This window comes from Trichosurus vulpecula, chromosome 3 (assembly GCF_011100635.1).
Source record: "Trichosurus vulpecula isolate mTriVul1 chromosome 3, mTriVul1.pri, whole genome shotgun sequence".
Lineage (NCBI taxonomy): Eukaryota > Metazoa > Chordata > Mammalia > Diprotodontia > Phalangeridae > Trichosurus > Trichosurus vulpecula.
This window is the reverse complement of record NC_050575.1, coordinates 253082722-253104884: the sequence shown is the minus strand read 5'-3', so window position 1 is coordinate 253104884 and position 22163 is coordinate 253082722. Positions and strand designations below refer to the sequence as shown.

Here is a 22163-nt window from a genome sequence, read left to right as displayed (position 1 = left end):
TGTTAATTTTGAAATGAACTGTTTAAATTTTAAAATAAATACCAATATTGATTTCAATTTCATTAACATGGCTACAGTAAAGCTTCATTTATCTGGCATCAGTAGAGATAAAATAAGTTTTCTAGGTAACTGAAGCTTACATTTTCAATCATTATTTTGCTCCCTTTCCCACCTACTTAATTTTTGTGTAATTAATTCTGTAATGTCTTCTGGATTTTGTGGGTCTATTTTTCTTGTTAACTCAAGATCATTACTATGAACATGCACTTTTATTTTATGGGAGAATTTACTTTTATTTCTGTTTTTTTTTGTTTCATTTCCCTGTATGTCAACAGTCACAATTTCTTCTGCCAATGTACTTCCCACAAACAGCCTCCCCCACTTTCTTCTGCTTTGTTGCCTCTATTCTCTTGTGGCTTGAGAAACCAGATAACTTAGAAAATTGTATATTATGTTCAAGTCAGTGAGTCTCTGAGTTAGGGGTTAAGGAGTAAAGTATTTTTCTCACATTTTTCTCCTCCTACCCCTGTCACCCTGTTTTGGGCTTTGTGACAGCTATTTTGAACACTTAGACTCCTTTTTCACATACTTTCAAGCTCAAGGGTATTATAGAAAGAATTCATTCCTTCTTCAAACATTTATTAATCACTTGCTATGTGTGAAACCTTTACATAGGTGCTGAAGGAATATAAAGTTTAATGAATCAATAAGCAAATATTTGTTAAGTACTTACTCTGTGTCAACCAATGCATTAAGCTCTGGAGACAAAAGAAAGGAAAAATTTAAAAAGATACAAATAACCCCTCAGGGAACTTAAATACAATGGAGGAGAGAGCATTAAAGCAAAATAGACAAATATATGAAAATATAGAATAGAAAGAATGTGTCCTTGACAGGAAAGCTCAAATCACTAGTGAGACTTATAAGTCCCCCCAAAAGGTGGTTCAATTTTAAATGAAGTCAGAAATATTAAGACGCAGAAGTGAGGAAGAAGAGCATTCAGATATGAAGGTGGAGAGACAGCCAGTATAAAGGTCAAGAGACAAGAGATAGAATGCACTGAATGAAGACCAGCAATCTGCCTAATATCCCCCAATAGTAGAGTGTAGATGTATAGAATATAGAGTATAGGTAAATGGAAGAGAGTAAAGTGTGACAAGCCTAGAAAGGTAGAAAAGAGACTAGGTTGTGATAGGACTCAAATGCCAATATCTTGATATTTGATCCTGGAGGTAATAGGGAGCTACTGCAGTTTATTACCTAGAAGAGACTATGTGGTCAGACCTCTACTTCAGGAAAATCACTTTGGCAATGGTGTGGAAGATGGAATGGAGGTGGGAGACACTTAGAGGGCTATTGGATTAGTCCAGGAGGGAGGTAGTGAGAGTCTGAAGTAGGATGATGGATATATGAATAGAGAGAAGAGGGGTGGGAAATGGCATGGACTAAAAGGGAAGGATACTGTGTTTAGTAATTATGAGGTGACTATAGAGATAAGAGTCAGATGAGTGTTGTGATTCAATAATCCTTCAAAAGGCATTTATTAAATGCCTACTATGTGTCAGATATTGCTCTAAATGTTAGGGATAAAAAGAAATTTAAAAAATAGTCTACCCTCAAAGAGTCTGCATGTAGTGTGACAGAAATGTGACATATGGCAGGAGGATAAGGGAAGACATGATGGTGAGGAAGTTAAGGAAACAAGATTAGATTATAGTTTAGAACATTAGTTGTGAAAGGTAGAAGATAGGACAATAACTTATATGGGAAGAAGGCTCAAGGGAAATTTCATTAGTTTGTTTTAGGATAAGGAAGATCTTAGAATGATTATAATGTGGTCTGTGTTAGTTCTGAGAATCCTGAGCCTCAGCCACCCTCACAGCTGAGCTCCCAGAGCTTAGTTAAATCTCTCCTTCTGTATACTAAAGGATACCTCCTAGAAGATACAAGGGTGATTCTCTAACACCATCAGCTTACTCCTACCAATGTGCCACCTCCAGGAGGATTAGCAATTGAGAATCATATAGTACAGTATTAAGCAACCTTTAGACAGAAGTGTTTTCTAAAGTGGTAGAATAAAAAAAGTTGTTATAAAACATTCCCAAAAGTCTATATCATGGTCTCCCCCAACTACCTGCAGAGTTCAGTGGAAAATGGGCTCAAGTTTAGAGAACAGATGTGGCAAAGGGGTAACACATGTCCTAACTGCTAGAAGCCATTTTGTTCCCATTTTTGGGTATGTAAGAAGTTCCCATTTAGCACAGTGTTGACTTTTTGTTTGGCTCCTTGTAGAGCCATGAGTCTAGTCTTGCTGGCTCCAGATGGTGCACACACTGCCACTAACTGATTCAGATACTAATGCGAATATAAAAATTTCAACATTTTCTAAACCCTTAGAAGCTAACAGATCTGCCTCTAATTAAAGGTCATTCCTTCTCAGGAGACTCAACTAGAACTCCACACTCACTCCATTCTCTCAAATGAATACTTTCATAATTCCTTAATAATTTCTAGATGACCTCCCCACATGTAAGGGCAAACAAAATGGGATTTTTTACTGCTTTTTCTTTTGGAGTGTTTCTCAGCACTAAGGCAATCAAGTGTCTTTGATTGAGTCTTGCCTTGTTTGTAGGAAGGCCCACACCCTTTTGTGAGATATGAAGCCCTCTAGAGGTGTGAAGCCCTCAGGCCCTGAACAAGGGTATATATACTCTGAGGTTAGCATTTTGTTTGGGGCTCACTCACTCACTGGAAGAGTGTCATGCGATTTGACCAGACAAGACTCTGGGTAGCCGTTAAGGAGCCCCCTGGCTTTGAAAAACCCAGATGGTGATACTTCTCTCTCTGGTAACTATGTATGTAATGTCTTGCTCAGAGAGCTAGAAGCCTGTCTGTTGATTTGTGTTATTTTGCTCTGTTTATATAAAGTCTGCTTGTAATTTCTATTTGTGTTTTCTCTGAAGTTCAGGGTGCTGACTTTTTCCCCTGAACTAAGTGAATGATATATGTATGTCTAATTAAAGAGAGATTTGAAGCACTAAAAATTGCTTCCCTCAGAAGAGCAAAGAACCTGTGCTAGTAGCCTTCCTGTGTGTTGGTCTTTCACAGTAATGGCAAGTAACATTGTTGTTACATCACCCCCTCCTCCACCAGTGTATAATCAACTTTCCCAGCCTATTAGAACAGAATTCTTGCCTTGCATCATTTAACTTTATTTAAAAGAGTTATATCACACTTAATAAGGTCTTTTGACTAATAGATTTTCTTACCTTGTTAGGGTATCATAGTGAGAATAGAATGGAGTGGCTTCCACGTTATCCTCACAATGAGCAAGGGAATGGTGCCAGTAGAGGAGACATTAGAGGTGGCAGAAAATAATTTGAATAATGCTTTCTTCCTGCCCTCATGAAGTTTGTAGCTTAAGGGGGTGATGTGACTTGACTTGAGCACAGGGAATTGCAATGGTACATGAAAAATGCCTTAGGGCGGTGCTGTTTGTCCTTCATTCTTGAAGAAGGTCATGACATCAGAAAGGTGATGCCATGATGTGCAAGTGAATTGTATTTAAGTGAGGGAGGGCTGGGCAATGTCACCAGCCTCACTTTCTCCTCCAGAGCCACCTAGGTCCAGTGGCCAGATATAAGATCAGGACAATTGGAGATTGTCTTCTTTGTCTTCCTTCCTTCCTTCCTTCCTTCCTTCCTTCCTTCCTTCCTTCCTTCCTTCCTTCCTTCCTTCCTTCCTTCCTCTGTCTCTCTGTCTCTCTGTCTCTCTCTGTCTCTCTCTCTCTGTCTCTCTCTCTCTCTCAAGAGACCATTCTTTGCTTCATTTCTTATTAAGAGTTAATCACTGGCCATTGCCTCAGTCAAATTGAGACCTGTCAAAGACCTCAGGGTGGTGAAGGACAAAATGAATGCTAAGAGAGGACCAAAGAGATCATCAACAACAGGAGTGACTAAGGACAGAGGTTATAGGAGAAAAAGTTAAATGCTGCTAATTTCTGGTTTGGCAGATTGTTACAATGGTTTTGTTTTGTTTCAAGGAGATGTAAACATTGGGGTTTTTAAAAATTATTTTTCATGTTTCTTCCCCTCCCCATGGCAGGAGAGAGGAATAGATTGCTATGTTCCCCTCCTTGATCAAGCCTCTTCCTAGAAAACAAACAGGGACAATTTTTAAAAAGCTAGAATTGAAGTCTTTTGCATTGTTTATAGATCGGTTCTAGTATAATGCTTTTAGCTTGGATCCAATGTAAAATACATGCCCAGAAAAGATTTCCTTATAAAAATTCCACACTGTTCAGTCATGGGGTATTCTAGATTGTAATAAAGAAGCAGAGAGTGAATTGACTCGAGAAAAAGTTTAAGGAGCCTCTGAAGTGGGTTGAAGAAAGTAGCAATTGTTTGAGGCATGGCAATATCTCACTGAGTTAAAATTAGTTATATAATTGGTATAGGCTACCTCATTGTGGCAAAGTAAAGAACTATGTTTAAAAAAAGTAGAAAAGTAGCAAGAGAGGTAATGTCATTCTCCTCTCCCACAAATACAAAGAATAGAATGGCAAATCAGCAAGGAAGCTTCAACTTCCTTAAGTAGGGTTCAGGTCTAGGGTTTGCAGCTACCTCTCAGTATTAAATGTTTGAAACCAATAAGAAATCTTAGGAAGTAATGGACCAAATGGCAAGAGTAGAGGGAAGAATAGAATTCTGGGTATCTGTTTTAAGCTTGGATGTTGTACCAGCAATTTAAATAAATATCAATCTACATGTGTGTGCATATACGTATATATGTACATATAATAAACACGGATGTATATATCTATGTGTATATGTATATATACACATACATATGTGTATGTTGTATAGATGCAGATATACACACATATATGTATGATATGTACATATATGCACATACATATACATACACATATCTGTATCACTTAGTGCTTTATAAAAGCCCTGTGTACTTCATTTGTTTGATCTGTAGCCCCTGGGACCATGTTAAAACTGATGTCTTTTCATCAAAATCATATTCTTTGGAGGAACAGATCTCTGATCACAAATGCAATTTACGTAATCACTCAAGAGCAACTGAAGAAAGTTTTCAATATATATGAAAAGTCAAGTTAAATATTTTTTTCATGAAAGATAGCAGTTATATTGAAGCCTAGAAATTATTTGAACTGTGTTGTGTAAAATTCTTATGAATAGTGCTTTCTTATACCATTTAGAGTTTGTTCCTTTCATAAATTATTAAAGCTTGAAATTATGCAAGGACTTTTTAAAAATCCCAGTAATAGAATGACTAAACCTTGTTAACAGGCTGACAGTTCAGATATATGTATATGTATATATGTATGTATATATGTGCTTGTGTGTATGTGTATATACATATGTGTATATACATATGTATATACACACACACATATATACACCACTTATTTCAGGGAAAATAGGCATAGTAGCAGAGTAAAAAAATACAGGTGACTTTAGCTCTATAAGGTCTTAATTTTCTTTAAATATTGCATAGAAAATTTCATTATCAGGTCACAAGAATACTTAGTAATGACCTTAGTGATGGTGTTAATATATCTATTGAGCATTTTGTCAATAAATGATTGTCTAGTGGGGTGTCATGCCAGGGTGTCATAGCAATTTTAGACTCAGTCTTTATGTACCATTTTTTATTAGAGCCCCTACTGGGTGCTACTGGATATTCTTAGACAGGTTACTTCACCTGTGTGAGACTCACATTCCTCATCTATAATGTGAGATCTATGATGTAAGTTCTCTTTTAGCTCTAACTTAATGTTTAAACATCCTATGAAATTTTAGGATATGGCAGCCACAGAACTTTTGGGAGATGTTGTAACCACTTCTCCTTCTCGTAGCATTATCAAAGTTCCCAGTGAGATTTTAGAACTCCCAAATGGGATCAGAATTTCCTGGAAATTCAGAGGATTGGTATTCATTAACATGTTATATAGTAGTCCCATGACTTCCTCCATGACAGGATAAAATTCCTCTCTAGCCAGGTGTCCTTGTTGGCTATTTAACTGTGCGTACATGCTTGGAACTACATCACTACCCTTTCTACTTCTCTTCCTTCTCAATTTCTTTTTTGTTTTTTGTTTTGTTTCTGAGGACATTTGGAAACCCACTAATTAGGTTGCTTGTCCTACAAGAGGCAACAATGGTATTGACCGATTTCAGGTCTAAGGGAAGTCTGTATATTCATTGACACTCACTCTAGTTATATTAGTCTTTATCATTACATTAAATAACTCCAACTTAAGTATTCTCATGAGTGAAACTTTTGTCATTTTTCATTTCATTAATTCCTGTTATACCTAATATATCTGCATGTTCCAACTCAATGCCATTACTTTTAGGTTTATTAAACTGGGTTTTTTGTTTCTTTTTTAAAGATAATATACCATTAAGTTGTGCTATCCCATTATTAAATTGATTGTCAACTTAAAATACTATGTAATAAATGGCTGGTTTATTTATTGTTCATACACCATAATTACTAAGCATAGCATGTTCTCTTCCATGGAGCTTCAAGTTTCAGGATGGGCAATGATACTTTTGGAGTCAGTAAAGCCTTAATTCTGCTCCTACCCTCCATTAGATTATAAGCTTGGAAATATAGTCTGTCATGTCTCACTGAACATAGTGGGCACTGAATAAATGTTTGATGCATTGTTATGACCACTTCTAATCAGGTGGCTTAAAAATTGTGGGGGTTTTTACTCTTTTGTTTTCCCATGCCAGTCCCCCAAATGAAAGACCTGAATTTTAGAAGCCATGTAGGGAAGAAATATTCCTGGTCTGGTAAAAAATTGAGCTCTAATTCCAGCTCTGCCTTCAAATAAATAATTTTTCATAGATCATTTGATTTATATGCAGCTCTTCTTCCTCATAGGTGTAATAAGGCAAGTGAATAAATCAACCCCTACTGTCCTTCAGTGATGATGGTCTGTAAGCATGCTTCCTTGACTCAGTTGGGAGAAATAAAAATTTTCCCACAAATGGGTAAAACACAAAAATAGACTCCATATACAGACTTGTCCTGTTCAGACATTTGAAAGGCAATATGTTATAGTGGAACACTTAAGTCAGAATCAGGAAAATCTGGGTTCATATCTCACCTCAAATACTTTCTAGCTATTTAACCTTGGAAAAGTCATTTAATGTCTCTGGGCCTATGTTCCTCATTTGTAAAATGAGGGTGTTGGACAAGATGGCCTCTAAATCCACAAACTTATGATTTGTAGTCCCTAAAATTGAGAATTGAACTCAACAAAAGTCTCACAAGAACCATCACCAATTCATAAATAGGAGTAGAAAATACAAAGTAGAAACTTAAATGTACATTTGTGTAGACAGGTCTTCTTTAAATTTTTTTCTTGTAGTTTATCAACATGCACATTCATGTTATCATTGATTTCCCTTAGCATTCATTTATTTTTCAATATTAGAAACAACACATGAAAGCTTAGTAGTTTATTTTCTGCTTGTACTGAACTTAAACTTGTATCAAGAAAGTATGAAATACGTATTTTTTTCTCCCTAATGAAGATGGAATATAAAAGTTTAGTTTGTATCCCAGTGAATTTCATTTGAATTCAGTTGCTGCCAGATGTAGACAGAAAAATTAAAAAAAAAAGTTGTAGTAACTGGAAAAGATTGATTTTGGAAAATAGGAAATGCTACCCTTGGATTATAAAATAAATCGAGTCAGCTTACTTGCATGCTGATGCTTAGATTTATGTATTCTTACTACATTTAGTTTTAAGAGGGATACATGGGACAAGCCACTGTATATTGGTTTGTGCACTTCAGTCTGCTTTTGGTATTTGGTGACTATCAATAGGCCTACTACATTTTCTTCCCTCTTCTCTTCTTATTAAAAAAATATGCATATAGTTTCAGGACTGACTGCTCCCCAGCATCATAAACCCCCGCAGAGATCAGCATCCGGTCTCTATCTGAGCACACTAATCTGGCCTGCAAAGTCAATCATTTTATTTATCACCCTCTATTCCAGGTTGAACTTATTCCTTTTCACTTTTCCACTGGGCTGATTTCAATTTTGTTTCACAGCAGTGTGAAACATTTACTAAAAGATGGAAAATAATTACTCCAATAAATAGAATTTATCTCATGCTGGAAATGTCTAGCTTAACATCAAGAAGTACGGGGAATGGGTGATGGGTAAAAAAAGAACATTGTTCTTTTCCCCCCCAAAGACATTGCACAGATCATGTCAATAATTTCATGTCTAGATTTCATGTCTCTCTCTTGTCCCACTTTTATTTTATCTTATATTTTTTTAATTTAAATTTATTTATTTAACATATTTGGTTTTCAGCATTGGTTTTCACAAGAGTTTGAATTACAAATTTTCTCCCCATTTCTACCCTCCCCCCCACTCCAAGATGGCTTATATTCTGGTTGCCCTGTTCCCCAGTCAGCCTTCCCCTCTATCACCGCCCTCCCCTCTCATCCCCTTTTCCCTTCCTTTCTTGTAGGGCAAGATAAATTTCTACACTCCATTGCCTGTGTATCTTATTTTTTAGTTTCATGCAAAAACTTTTTTTTTTGAACATCTGATTTTAAAACTTTGAGTTCCAAATTCTCTCCCCTCTTCCCTTCCCACCCACCCTCCCTAAGAAGTCAAGCAGTTCAACCTAGGCCACACATGTATCATTATATATAACCCTTCCACAATACTCATGTTGTGAAAGGCTAACTACATTTTGCTCCTTCCCAACCCATCCTGCTTTATTAATTTTCTCCCTTGACCCTGTCCCCTTTCCAAAGTGTTTGTTTTGATTACCTCCACCCCCATCTGCCCTCCCCTCCATCATCCCCCCCTCTTATTTTTTTTTATCTTCCTCCTTCTTCTTTCCTGTGGGGTAAGATACCCAACTGAGTATGTATGGTATTCCCCCTCAGACCAAATCTGATGAGAGCAAGGTTCACTCATTCCCCCCTCACCTGCCCTCTCCCCTCCTCCCACAGAACTGCTTCCTCTTGCCACCTTTATGCGAGATAATCCACCCCATTCTATCTTTTCCTATCTCCCTCTCTCAGTATGTTTCTCTCTCATCCCTTAATTTCATTTTATTTCTTTTAGATATCTTCCCTTTATCTTCAACTCACCCTGTGTCTGCTCGCTCTCTTTTACACACACACGTGTATATATATATAAACACACACATATATATACACATACATACACATACATACATATACACATAGATATATACATACATACATATTCACTTATGTATATACATAAACATATATATATATATATATATGCATATTCCCTTCAACTACCCTAATACTGAGGTCTCATGAATCATACACATCATCTTTCCATGTAGGAATGTAAACAGAACAGTTCAACTTTAGTAAGTCCCTTGCAATTTCCGTTTCTTGATTACCTTTTCATGCTTCTCTTGATTCTTGTGTTTGAAAGTCAAATTTTCTAATCAGTTCTCGTCTTTTCACTTAGAAAGCTTGAAAGTCCTCTATTTTATTGAAAATCCATATTTTGCCTTGGAACATGATACTCAGTTTTGCTGGGTAGGTGATTCTAGGTTTTAATCCTAGCTCCATTGACCTCCGGAATATTGCCTTCCAAGCCCTTCGATCTCTTAATGTAGAAGCTGGCAGATCTTGGGTTATTCTGATTGGGTTTCCACAATACTCAAATTGTTTCTTTCTGGCTGCTTGCAGTATTTTCTCCTTGATCTGGGAGCTCTGGAATTTGGCGACAATATTCCTAGGAGATTTCTTTATGAGATCTATTTGAGGAGGTGATCGATGGATTCTTTCAATTTCTATTTTGCCCTGTGGCTCTAGAATATCAGGGCAGTTCTCCTTGATAATTTCTTGAAAGATGGTATCTAGGCTCTTTTTTTGATCATGGCTTTCAGGTAGTCCAATAATTTTTAAATTATTTCTCCTGGATCTATTTTCCAGGTCAGTGGTTTTTCCAAGGAGATATTTCACATTGTCTTCCATTTTTTCATTCCTGTGGTTCTGTTTTATAATATCCTGATTTCTCATAAAGTCACTAGCTTCCACTTGCTCCAATCTAATTTTTAAAGTAGTATTTTCTTCAGTGGTCTTTTGGACCTCCTTTTCCATTTGGCTAATTCTGCCTTTCAAGGAATTCTTCTCCTCATTGGCTTTTTGGAGCTCTTTTGCCATTTGAATTAGTCTGTTTTTTAAGGTGTTGTTTTCTTCAGTGTATTTTTCAGTATTTTTTTGGGTCTCCTTTAGCAAGTCATTGACTTGTTTTTCATGGTTTTCTCGCATCCTTCTCATTTCTCTTCCCAATTTTTCCTCTACTTCTCTAACTTGCTTTTCCAAATCCTTTTTGAGTTCTTCTATGGCCTGGGGCCAGTTCATGTTTTTCTTGGAGGCTTTTGTTGTAGGCTCTATGACTTTGTTGTCTTCTTTAGGCTGTATGTTTTGGTCTTCTTTGTCACCAAAGAAAGAATCCATAGTCTGAGACTGAATCTGGGCGTGTTTTCGCTGCCTGGCCATATTCCCAACCAACTAACTTGACCCTTGAGTTTTTCAGTGGGGTATGACTGCTTGTAGACTAACGAGTTCTATGTTCCACGTTTGGGGGGGAGGTGCCAGCTCTGTCAGACCCACACTACTCCTTCCCCAAGAACCCCCAGTCCAGACTGGGCTTAGATCTTCAGCAGGCTGTGGCACTCCTGCTCTGATCTGCCACTTAATTCCTCCCACCAGGTGGGCCTGGAGCTGGAAGTAACAACAGCTGTAGCTGCCCCACCTCCGCTGCCCCCGGGGCTGGAAGCCGAACCGCGAACTCCTTCCACTCCTGCAGCTTTTCCCACTAACCTTCTCTGCAGTCTTTGGTGTTTGTGGGTCGAGGGGTCTGGTAACTGCTGCAGCTCACATATTCAGGGCGCTAGGGGCCCCATCCGCCCAACCCCAAGTTTGGTTGTTCCACGCCGCTCAGGCTGGGCTCTGCTCCACTCCGTTCCCAGCTCCCAGATCCCAGCTCCGTGTGGAATAGACCTCACCCAGAGACCATCCAGGCTGTCCTGGGCTGGAGCCCTGCTTCCCTCTGCTGTTCTGTGGGTTCTGCCGTTCTAGAATTGGTTCAGAGCCATTTTTTATAGGTTTTTGGAGGGACTCGGTACAGAGCTCACTGTAGTCCCTGCTTACCAGCTGCCATCTTGGCTCTGCCCCCTTATCTTATATTTTAATTTAATTTTATGCCAGGTTCTTCTGTCTCACCTAGGCTAGAAATGCAGCAGTCACTGCTTCATCCCTTCCGTGGCCTAGAGCTCATCATATTGGTGCTGGACTTCATGTAGATGGATTCTCAATAGGTTTAGCTTATTGCCACTCAGAAATCCCAACTCAAGGGATGAACCAATGTCAGTATCCATAGCAGTAGAGATTATAGGTATATAGAACCATGCCCAACTGCCGACCCACTTTCTAAGAAATGTCAAATTAGTTTCTTTTCTGTTTTGTAATCTTCCTTCTCAAATGGACAAATCTCTCCAATTTTATTCAGGTATGGATTCTGTTAAATTGGCTTTGATATACAAGTTGTATCATAAAAACAAAAATAACAATGACAAGAGAAACCTTGTTGCTGCCTCACCTTGTTGTCTTTTCTTCATATCCTTGCAACCCTATAAAATATTCATGTACCAAAATATTTAGTGAAGATTTTGCTACATCTTGTGCATAGAAATACTTTCAAAGACTTCCCTCTTTCTTTGAATATTTCAATCTAAATAGAAAAATAATGAGGGAGATAACTCTCCATCATTTAAAAGGTTCTCAAGGATTGTTTATTGTAAACAAATTTGGCAAACTATTCTCTCCCTCCATGGCTATGTTGCAGTCATAAAACATGTCCAAGAAATGTGAAAAGGATCAATGATATTTTAAAGTAATACACATTATAGTATCTATTAGTGAAAAATTTAGGCATCTAGGGTCTTACTTCCTTTTTAATTGTTTTAAAAAGGAGATCCATGCCTTAAATAGTGTTTTTGTTTTTCACACTGCTGAGGTCATGGAATATCAGAACTTAAAGTCCTAAAGTCTTGTTACCCAATTTTATTCACTTTAGCATCTTATTGGACTTAATTTTATATCCTGAATAGAACTTAAGTCAATCAAAATAATCTCTTTACCACTGTTCTAAATGAATTGCTTTTTTTTAAAACAGTATTTCCTAATGTGAGCTACGGCATGGTTCATCATTGTTCATTTTCAAGACCAGACAGCGTTTCCATAGCATAGAAAAAAATGAATTCTGAAAGAAAAAAGGAGTATTATGCCTCTTTTCTCATACAGTTGAATATGTTGTAAATAAAGAAATGCAGGTAGAGAGATAAATGAAGGTACAGTTCTGGATATTTTAGGATTGGGGCATCATAGTATGTTAGAGCTGGAATGGAATTCAGAGATCATTATAATCCCCATATTTTACTGAAACTGACACCCAGAGAAGGAAAGCAATATGGCTAAAGTCATAGAGTTAGTAGCAGACCAAATAATTTGAACCCAGATTATGACCCTAAATCGTTCCATTGTACTGCTTTGCCTCCATTATAAAACTAAATAAACATTGACATTAATAGCAGATCACAGAAATGCAAGGACTTGTACCAATTTGTTCGATTTCTAGAACAAATAACCTTCAATGAATTCACATATACATGTATGTACATGCACATGCATGTGTGCATGCATATATATGTGAGTATGTCTATGTGTATTTATATTTGGGCTAGACCTATGATTTCATTGGTTCAGGAATCTCCTCAGGAAAAACTTCCTTTACCAATACACGTCAGTAAAGTTTCTCTACAACTTTTGGGGTAAGAGTTGCCTGGGGCCACTGATAGATTCAGTGATTTGCTTAGGATCAAACAGGGAGTACATGTTGGAGTGAAACTTGAGCTTGGATCTTTCTGACTCTAAAAGAAGCTTTCAATTCAATATTCCAAGGTACCACTTGTGGGTGTGTCTGTGTCACAGTCATATGTGGACACACACACACATACACATATACATCTACTGGAAAGATAATACACTGGAATCATAGAGACTTAAGTTTTCACCTAGATCTGCTACTGGCTGAGTGGTGTTGTGTGAGGACTTTAATTCTCTGTATTGTATTTAACACATTTTATAAACTTGAGATTACAGTGCTTACCTCACAGGATTGCTAGGAGGTTAAAATAAGGTAATGAATGGAAAATATTTTTAAAAAACTGATGTATGATGTGCATATAGAATATAATTATTATTTAATGTTTTTCTACGTTCACTTTAAATTCATTTAAAATACATTGCCATTTATGACATGGAAATAATATTATTTTTCCTTCTTTGGGTAAAACAACACCACTCTTTAGCTGTTCCACGTACAAGTGATACACAATGCAGCTCTGTCCCAGAGCCTAGATATGGAAGGAGAATTGGCTCTGAATTTTCCGCTGGTTCAATTGTTCGATTTGAATGCAACCCTGGATATCTACTTCAAGGCTCCAAAGCAATCCGGTGCCAGTCAGTGCCTAATGCATTAGCTCAGTGGAATGACACAATACCAAGCTGTGTAGGTAAGCAATTATTGCCTGGGTTTAATAGTGCACATGAGCCTTAAATCAGAATTGGGCAGCAGTTTCAGAAAGTAGTTTTTCCTACACCTATATATTCATTTGCCATCAATTAATAATGGTCATGTCCAATTTAAAAGGGCAATTTGTCATGTCAGAAATAATTGAGTACCAGCTGGAGGGTAGGAAATATAGTGTTTTTTATAATAACCCATTAGATGAACAAGTATGATGCATGTTCCCCCGCCCATTTGAATATTTATTAACTATGTGACCAATTCTAAAGCTATAAATATAGTACATTATTCTGGGTTTTTTTTTGAAAAGTAATATGTTGATAGATTTCTTATGTATTGTCCCTTTAATAAATTTGTACTGATGAATTATTGAAAAGTCATATACTAATACTGAACAAATAACAATGGTAACTCTTAGTTGTAGCTTATTTGCTTCATTTTATGTAAGAGCCTCTGGCAGAATTATGCTTAGTCCTTTGAATTCATTTGTACATTTTAAGAGTATTTTCTCTTTGGTTTTGCTCATAAATTCCATTAATATAAAATAAGATACCAAGTACTTAAACCATGTTAATTATTTTAAACAGCATTCTTTTCAGGCATTATAGACCATCCTAGTTACTCTTCAAATAATTTTGCCTGTATGTTAAATAAAACTAATTGAGTAAATATCATCAGCTGATTTTTAAAAATTAAGAAAATATGGCTGAATTTCTATATTGATTGAAACCTGCCAAATGTGGATTTTCACTATATGGTTGAAAACCCTCATAGAAGTGGATCACATCTTCAGAAACCCAAGCAATACATTACATTCTATTTTATGTTCACAAACTATGTGCTTAAATGCAATAATGCTTTCTAGTTCCCTGCAGTGGCAATTTCACACAAAGGAGAGGCACTATCCTCTCCCCTGGTTATCCTGAGCCATATGGCAACAACTTGAACTGCATATGGAAGATCATAGTCACAGAGGGATCCGGAATTCAGGCAAGTCCCTCACCTGCAAAATGGGGAATGGTTGGCCTCAGGATTTTGTAGTAGTTTATTGATATCTTTCATTTTAAGTTTGTGGAAAATAATTTTTTTCTAGTGGTTTTTGTTTTTATTGATAGCTTTTAATTTTCCTTTGTAGCTCAGAATAATGATAATATAGCAGAGAAAGGCCAGATCTATCAACTATTATATTTTCTGTAATTCATTATATCTATATGCCTATAGACCTCTGGCTACCTTTATCTAAATCTCATTCTCTGTATTTCACACATATCTAACTTTGGTTACTTTATTTTATGTTAATTTACGATTATAATTTTATGTCATTTTAATTCATTAAAACCATATCTACATCTATATCTACAGTGTTATCTTGTACATGTCCATCTTTGGTTGCTTTATTTGGTGTTATTTTACCGTGTAATTTCATGATATTTTAATTCATTATATCTACATCTATATGTACATTTTAATGTACAATTCAGTTGTGTACATTCTTGGTTCTTTGGTATTGTTTTTCTGGTATTTGTATCTATATCTAGTCAATATCTATACTTTATCTTTCATGTATCTATCCTTGATTAGGGTTATTGTAATGCATCATATCTATATCTTTATCTACATCTATTTCTATAACTTTCTATTGATATAGTTCATTTTTTCATTCCTGGTTACTTTGTTTGGTGTTATTTATGTTGTATCCCTTTTTATTTCATTGAGAATATTTATTTAATATTAGTCTTTAAATTAAAAAAAATTATTTAACCTAAATTCATTGTGTTCTAGATTCAAGTAATCAGTTTTGCCACAGAACAAAACTGGGATTCTCTCGAAATCTATGATGGTGCAGATATGACTGCACCAAGACTTGGAAGTTTTTCAGGTAAAAAAACTATCAATGCTTATTCCATAGAACTCAAATTAAACATTCTAATTAATTGCAAAAATAGCTATGGTACACGCAAAAAACCTTGTTAAAATGTGTTTAAATTTTCACATTTCTTTCTGCCTGTATAATTTTTGTATTTTTAATCTCATTAATACAATCTATTATTTGCATGCACATTAATGAATTTTATCAGCTTATATTTGATATGAGGTTAATATTAAGCATCTTCCTCAGAAATTATTGCTTAATGTACATCAAAATGCCATATCAAATCAAATAAAAAATACACACCTATATGAATAGATACTCAGTTTTGTGCTGATTTTCATTGATATTGTAAATTTTACTATTTATACTTCAAGGAGGGTAATTTTTTTCCTTTATTTCCTAATGAAACATCAAACATAGTCCTCTTCTTGCATTGACTCAAGAATAGATTCAGCATATAGAGAAAGTGAGGTAGTGGAGTAGCAAATGATAACAGCCTCTTCAGTTACTGTTTGGTCACCAGTCCTAAGTGGTGCTGCCTCCTCCTTGTCATAACTGTGAAAATTGCCAGGATTCTTGTGAGTAATTCATTGGTTTCCATAGTATTTATAAAGTTGTTGTTTGAGTTGGTAGGAGCTTAAATCTAATAATGATAAGAATATATTGATGATCCATGTAGATTTTAGAATATTTATTACACACTCATAAAGAACATCAGATTCATTTTGGAAACATTTTTAAAAAATCAAGCCATGTAGGTAAAAGCCTAAAAAAATTTTTCCTTTTTTCAGTTCAGAAAAACAGAAATATGTGCATGCATACATATATACATACATACATACACAGAGGCATGCATGGACACACACAAACACACAAATAGGAATAATATCCAAGCACAAACATGTATTGTTTTAAGTAGTACTTTTTTGCTCCAACTCATTTGCAGATTAGTCCTGGGAAAAGATTGTTTGTAAATGGCAGTTTCACATTGCATTCCATGCACTAACCATTGATTTAAATATCACCATAAGTAGTAATTAAGTTCAATAAGTAAAGAAATGGAAAACATATCTAGCCCATATTGGGACAGAGAAGTGAGATTTCAACTATTTAAATAAATGCTACTACTTCTCATAGGATTTGAAATAGGAAAAAAAAAGTCTCGTACTGCATAGCAGCATAGTAGATGTGTGTGTGTGTGTGTGTGTGTGTGTGTGTGTGTGTGTATGTAAGTCTGTGTGTATAAGTGAAATTAGTTTGATTCTTCGTCCTTCAGATATAAAACGTTTCAGCTAATAATGAAATTTATCTTGAAGACTCTTAAGTAGGACTGAATTCAATTGAAGATGAGTATTAAGGTATCTTAGTTATTAAAGTAAATTAATCAAACATTCAGTATTATCATTATTAGCAACATAGGTCTTACTTGAAGTTTATATTAGCAACCTATAACTTCTCTTGAAAAGATTTTAAAAAGCATACATTTTAGAAATTAAATAGTAAGTACATTGAATGAAGACATTGACCTTCAAAAGTCCAAAGAAATCAACAGACATGAAGACAAGAAAGTAAATAATACTTTCAATAGATCAATATCTAGAGGAAATAGTTCATTCAGTTGAAAGCTAAAGAATGTCTACGCTTTGTCTAAAGGCATTTGCTATGTAAATAAGTAGTGCATGCTTGTTGAGATATTTTTATGTTCTCTGTGGATGTTTAATGTATTGCTTTCCTAATTTTAAAAATGTACACCTTTTGTTGTTGTTCTAATAAACATGAAAAATGGAAATAGAAATTCAATTTTCATCCACTCGGTTTCCAAGTCTTTTAGCATATTGTGTAATAGAACATGCATTATATAATTTCTCCAGGAATGTTTATTTAGTACATATTTTAGACTTCCTAAGGCCATATTTGTAAACTATTTAGTTCTGGACCCTTTTCATGAATATCTTATATCCTTTCCCCCCATCAACTCTTTTTACATACTTATGTATAAGGATTTTGCGTGAGGTTGATGGGAATCCCAGCACATCTTAAAAAGCTGATTGAACCAACTTACATAATGATCCAATGACATGATCCAGGTAGTGTTCCTTAAATGGTGGTCATTATAAGATGGATTGGATAGCAAAGAGTTGAGGCAAGAAGAGTCATTTGAAGGCTACCACATATAAGAATCAAAATAACTCAGGTTTCAATTCTGAATGACTAGGGAAAAATGAGGGTAGCATTACCAAAAATTAAGGGAGAAAATCACTTTTAGAGATGGAATAAGGAGAAAAGGAAATTTGTTTTTAATTAAATTTAGTAAAATTATTCAATATTTCCTCTCGGTAAGGAAGTGTGCTAGGTATTGAGGGAGGTGTGATGTTGAATAAAATAACAGTTTTACTCTTGAGGAGCTTATAGTAAAGTAGGGATAATGAAATAGGTACACGGAGGTCTATAAAACAAAGATAAAGTGAATCCTTGAACTAGAAGAATTAATAATCTAACAGTGTCATAAGGTACACATAGAGAATACTGCAAATGCATAGTTAGAACCAGAGTGTTGTGTGATGATAGAACAACTGGTGAAAATATGGGGCTAAAGCTAACTGATAACAGGGCTAAAGATAACTGATTTAGAGTTCTCACCACACAAAAAGAATCAGACTGTATTCTCAGCTCTGATAAACTATGGACCTTCTCCCATGATTTTGGGTGGGCTTATTTTTAGTTCATTAGGTCTCCAGTTTCTCATTTGTAAACTGAGGGTCTTGAGGCAGATGTGGTGGCCCATATCTATTATCTCTACTACAAGGAAGTGTGAGGTAGGTGGGTCAAAGTCAATCAAGTAACTATAACATGGACCAATATGGTCAGCCCCTTGGAAGGGAGGCTGCCAAAGAAGGTCAGAAATTGAGTAGGTTAAAGCTCCCAGACTGAACCAATAGTGGGATCAGGCCTGTGAGGGACTGCTGCACTTCTGGCCTAGGGAAGTTAGGGAGACCTAGTCTCTAAAATACCATAAACTAAGTTCTACTCTAGGACATCTTCAAATTTTCATACATCAAGAAAGAGTTCAAGTCATGACAATAGATGAGGTCTTGAATTTACTGGGGTTTACTATGTGCCAGGCATTGTACAAGTACTAGGAATACAAAATGTCCTGGAGAGGAATGGAGAAATGACTGGCCTGGATATTTTCCTAAAAGTGGAAATTCTAGGAGGAACCAGCCAGTCAGAGGAAGGAGCCACGAGGGTAGAAGGTACTTCCAATGTGAGAAGTCTGGAGGGGAAATAAACTTTCAGGGTGAGGAAGAGTCTGTGGCATGATAGAGAAAGTCCAGAGAGTCAACAGTGCAAACTCTCCATTTTCCCTTCTCCTTACAATATGCCTTTGTCATTTTCCCTCCTATCTATCCTTTCCCTTCTATTCTCAATTCCAGCACCCTTAAAGAGGTGCTAAATCCCTAAGGACAGAAATATGCCATAGCCTTGCTTGTGATGACGTCAGTTGGTATTAGCAAAATGCTTTATATTGAAAAGGGTTATTTAAGTATCAAATACATAACTGCATTAATTTGTATATAGAATGATAATGGTAGAGGGAATGTGAATATTTTACTACTCAATAAATCAACAAGTATAAGAATCTGCAGAAGAAATTGTGCCCCATACCTTCCTTGTCTACTTTCCCAAAAGTGATATAATAAGCTTCAAAATACTATAACAAGCCATTATTAGTTATCATAAACAGTATTATTTTTCCTGAAGCAATTTATAGTAACATGCTGTTTTATGACAAATTTTATTAATTTTCAACGTGTTTGAAGAATCTGCCTATAAAATTTTTCTTTCCCTGGGGGGATTATAAATGGATATATGCATACATATACATATGTGTATATATAAGCATACATATAATATATAAGCATATATGTATATATGTGTATCAAGTTTTGAATAAAGATATTTGAATTATTCATAAAATTGCAAAGATATTTTACAGATCACATAATCTAACTCAGTTATCTGAGAAAGAAGACAATTGAGGGAAAGAACCTTTAGTGATTTTGACCATTACATCCAACTAATTGATTGGCAGAATCAGAATAACTAGTGTCCTGCATCCCCTTGTTTCATTCATGCATTTATTCATGTATTCATTCATTCAGTTCTGCTATATTCCAGATATCTGGAGATATAAAGATAAAAACAAAACAGTGCCTACCCTCAATGAGTTTACATTTTGTTGGAGGAAACACTACATACATGCACACAGAAAATTATATACAACATAGTTAACAAAATAATTTCTGGAAGTAAGAGCATTGGAACCTGGAGAGATCAGGGTACTTAAGCTAAGTTTTGAAGGACAGCTAGTATGACTAAGAGACAGAGCAGCCAGTACAAAGGCACATAGATAGTAAAGATAATGATGTTTACAGGAAACAGCATGCTGCCAGCATAGCCGAAATGTATACAGAGTGTTTGAAACAGTCCTGGGGACTAAACCTGGAGCCAGACTGTGAACAATTTTAAATGCCAAACAGAGAATTTTGAATTGGATACAAGGGTTCATATATAGAAGGAACAGCAGACCTTCTTGAACAAGGGAGTGACAAGAAACCATCTTCTTTAAAAATATTAATTTAGTGGCTGTGTGATTGTTAATTGAGAAAGAGGGAAGACTAGATGCATTCCAATTAGGAGAATATGTCAGTAGTCTAAGGGAAAGGCAATAAGTGCCCAAAGTATAGTAGTTATGTTACAAATGGAGAGAAAGGAATGAATGTGAGGGATGCTTTGGAGGGAGAATTACTCCAGTGCTCCTGGCACTAAATCATGCTGCTTCTCTCACAACTCGCATGTTGAAAACAAAGCTTTTAATAGTTGACTTAACTAGTACTAATATCTATAGGGGAAATACCTTTCTTTTGAATTAAGACATATGAATATTTCTGATGTGTAAGTTAACATGTAAATATTTGGTAATTTTGCAAAAAGTATAAATTACCTTACTTGGCATATAAGAAATAATTCATGCACTAAAGTCCTAATCTGATGCCTCAAGAAGATGACCCTGGGTTCTTGAAGATCATATTATCAGCATTGCACAAGCTTGGGCAAAACCTGCCAGACTAGAAGCACTTTAGTTACAGTCCCTATGATACACAGCCTAGCTAAGGGCTAAGAGCTTCTTCACCAAATTTGGCCTCCAAAAAGTTATTTTTTTAACTCTCTAATTCATTAAGATCCATCATTATGTTGTTTAAAGGATGAGATTACCAGTAGAAACAGCGCCATTTTGTTGAAGTATTAAAGAGAATTTATTATTTTATTTTAAAAAAGTATTTCTAGTTATTACATAGTTATTTCATTTTTGACTTCACACTCTGGGGTTTTCTTTGAAGTAGCTACCCTAAAATTCTGGGCCCATCATTGTCAATTTCTTCCAAAGAATAACTCACCTCTATCAATTAATTGAATTGTGTTTCCTTATTAAAGTTAAAGGATCGTTTTAATAAGACTATAAAACACAATTTCTTCATTTATGTATTATAACAAAAAATCATTTAATATTCTTATCACTTTTAAAAGAGCCCATTTTATTGTATTTTATAATTTAAGTCTTTGACTATCCTGGGAATTTCCCTTCTTGTTATTTTCCTATTTCAAAACTTTCTTCAGTATTCTAATTTCTTTTTTCAAATATGACCTTAGCTCCTCTGTGTCTCCTACTGATTCTTCAGCTGGTATAACATGAGCTAGGGCATTTTAAGTGGAGAAAGTATTCAATATAAATGAATATATACCTTCCTTTTTCACACAGTTTTGGTTGAAGTCATTCAGAGACCTCTGTGGGAACATCATTCAGTGTTAGTCACAGTGGGAATAGAAAAGAGGTTACCAGTCAAAAGCTATGTCCCATGAATAATGCATTGGATCAACATCTTCCCTGAATGACTATCCCCAGCCAGACTTCTATGTGGTCTTGAAATGTTTTTCCTCCTGATGGCCTTGTCAAATTGACTAAATGGAAAAGGCAAACATTCAAAATGGAAAAAGAAACCAAAGTAAAGAATAAGCCATATAATTAATAAGCATTTATGTGGTGTTTGTATGATTTCGAATGTTCAGCATGTGTTCTCTATGTCATATAGTACATTAAGAAAGCATCCGGTGGCGATCTAAGAAGATAACTTTGTTTTAAAGATACCTGTGGACACACAATTGATATTGAACAATAGAATTAATGAAAACTGATACTATGAGAAACACAGATATCTGAAGATTCTTTTGCATTTCCTGATATTAATAAGACATAGTAAAAACAATTCCTGACACTGATATTTAAGGCTTTCCGTAATCTATCAAAATATCTTTTTAGCATTAGCACATTCTACTCTTATTTCTGTTTTCTACAATCCAATTGAAAGAGTACTAGGATCAATCCTAAGATGCCATAGAGTCCACCCCTTCATTTTATGGATAAAGAAACTGAGGCACATAAAGTTTAAGTGATCTACCTAGGATTACAGGGTGTCTTAGGTGGGATGTGAACCTAAGTCTTCCTGATTCAAAGTTCACCATGTTATTCACTGTACTATGATGGTATATACATGACTCTGCGTGGTACAAA

The 22163-nt window shown here is 35.6% G+C and overlaps 1 protein-coding gene across 1 annotated transcript in view; it reads left to right on the top strand.

Annotated features, from left to right (window-relative positions):
- Positions 1-22163, top strand: part of LOC118843733 (CUB and sushi domain-containing protein 1-like) — a 2679416-nt gene that overhangs the window by 2284068 nt on the left and 373185 nt on the right. The window contains 3 exon segments of the mRNA XM_036751485.1: positions 13442-13645; positions 14525-14649; positions 15442-15538. Of these exon segments, the coding sequence (XP_036607380.1) occupies positions 13442-13645; positions 14525-14649; positions 15442-15538 (426 nt within the window).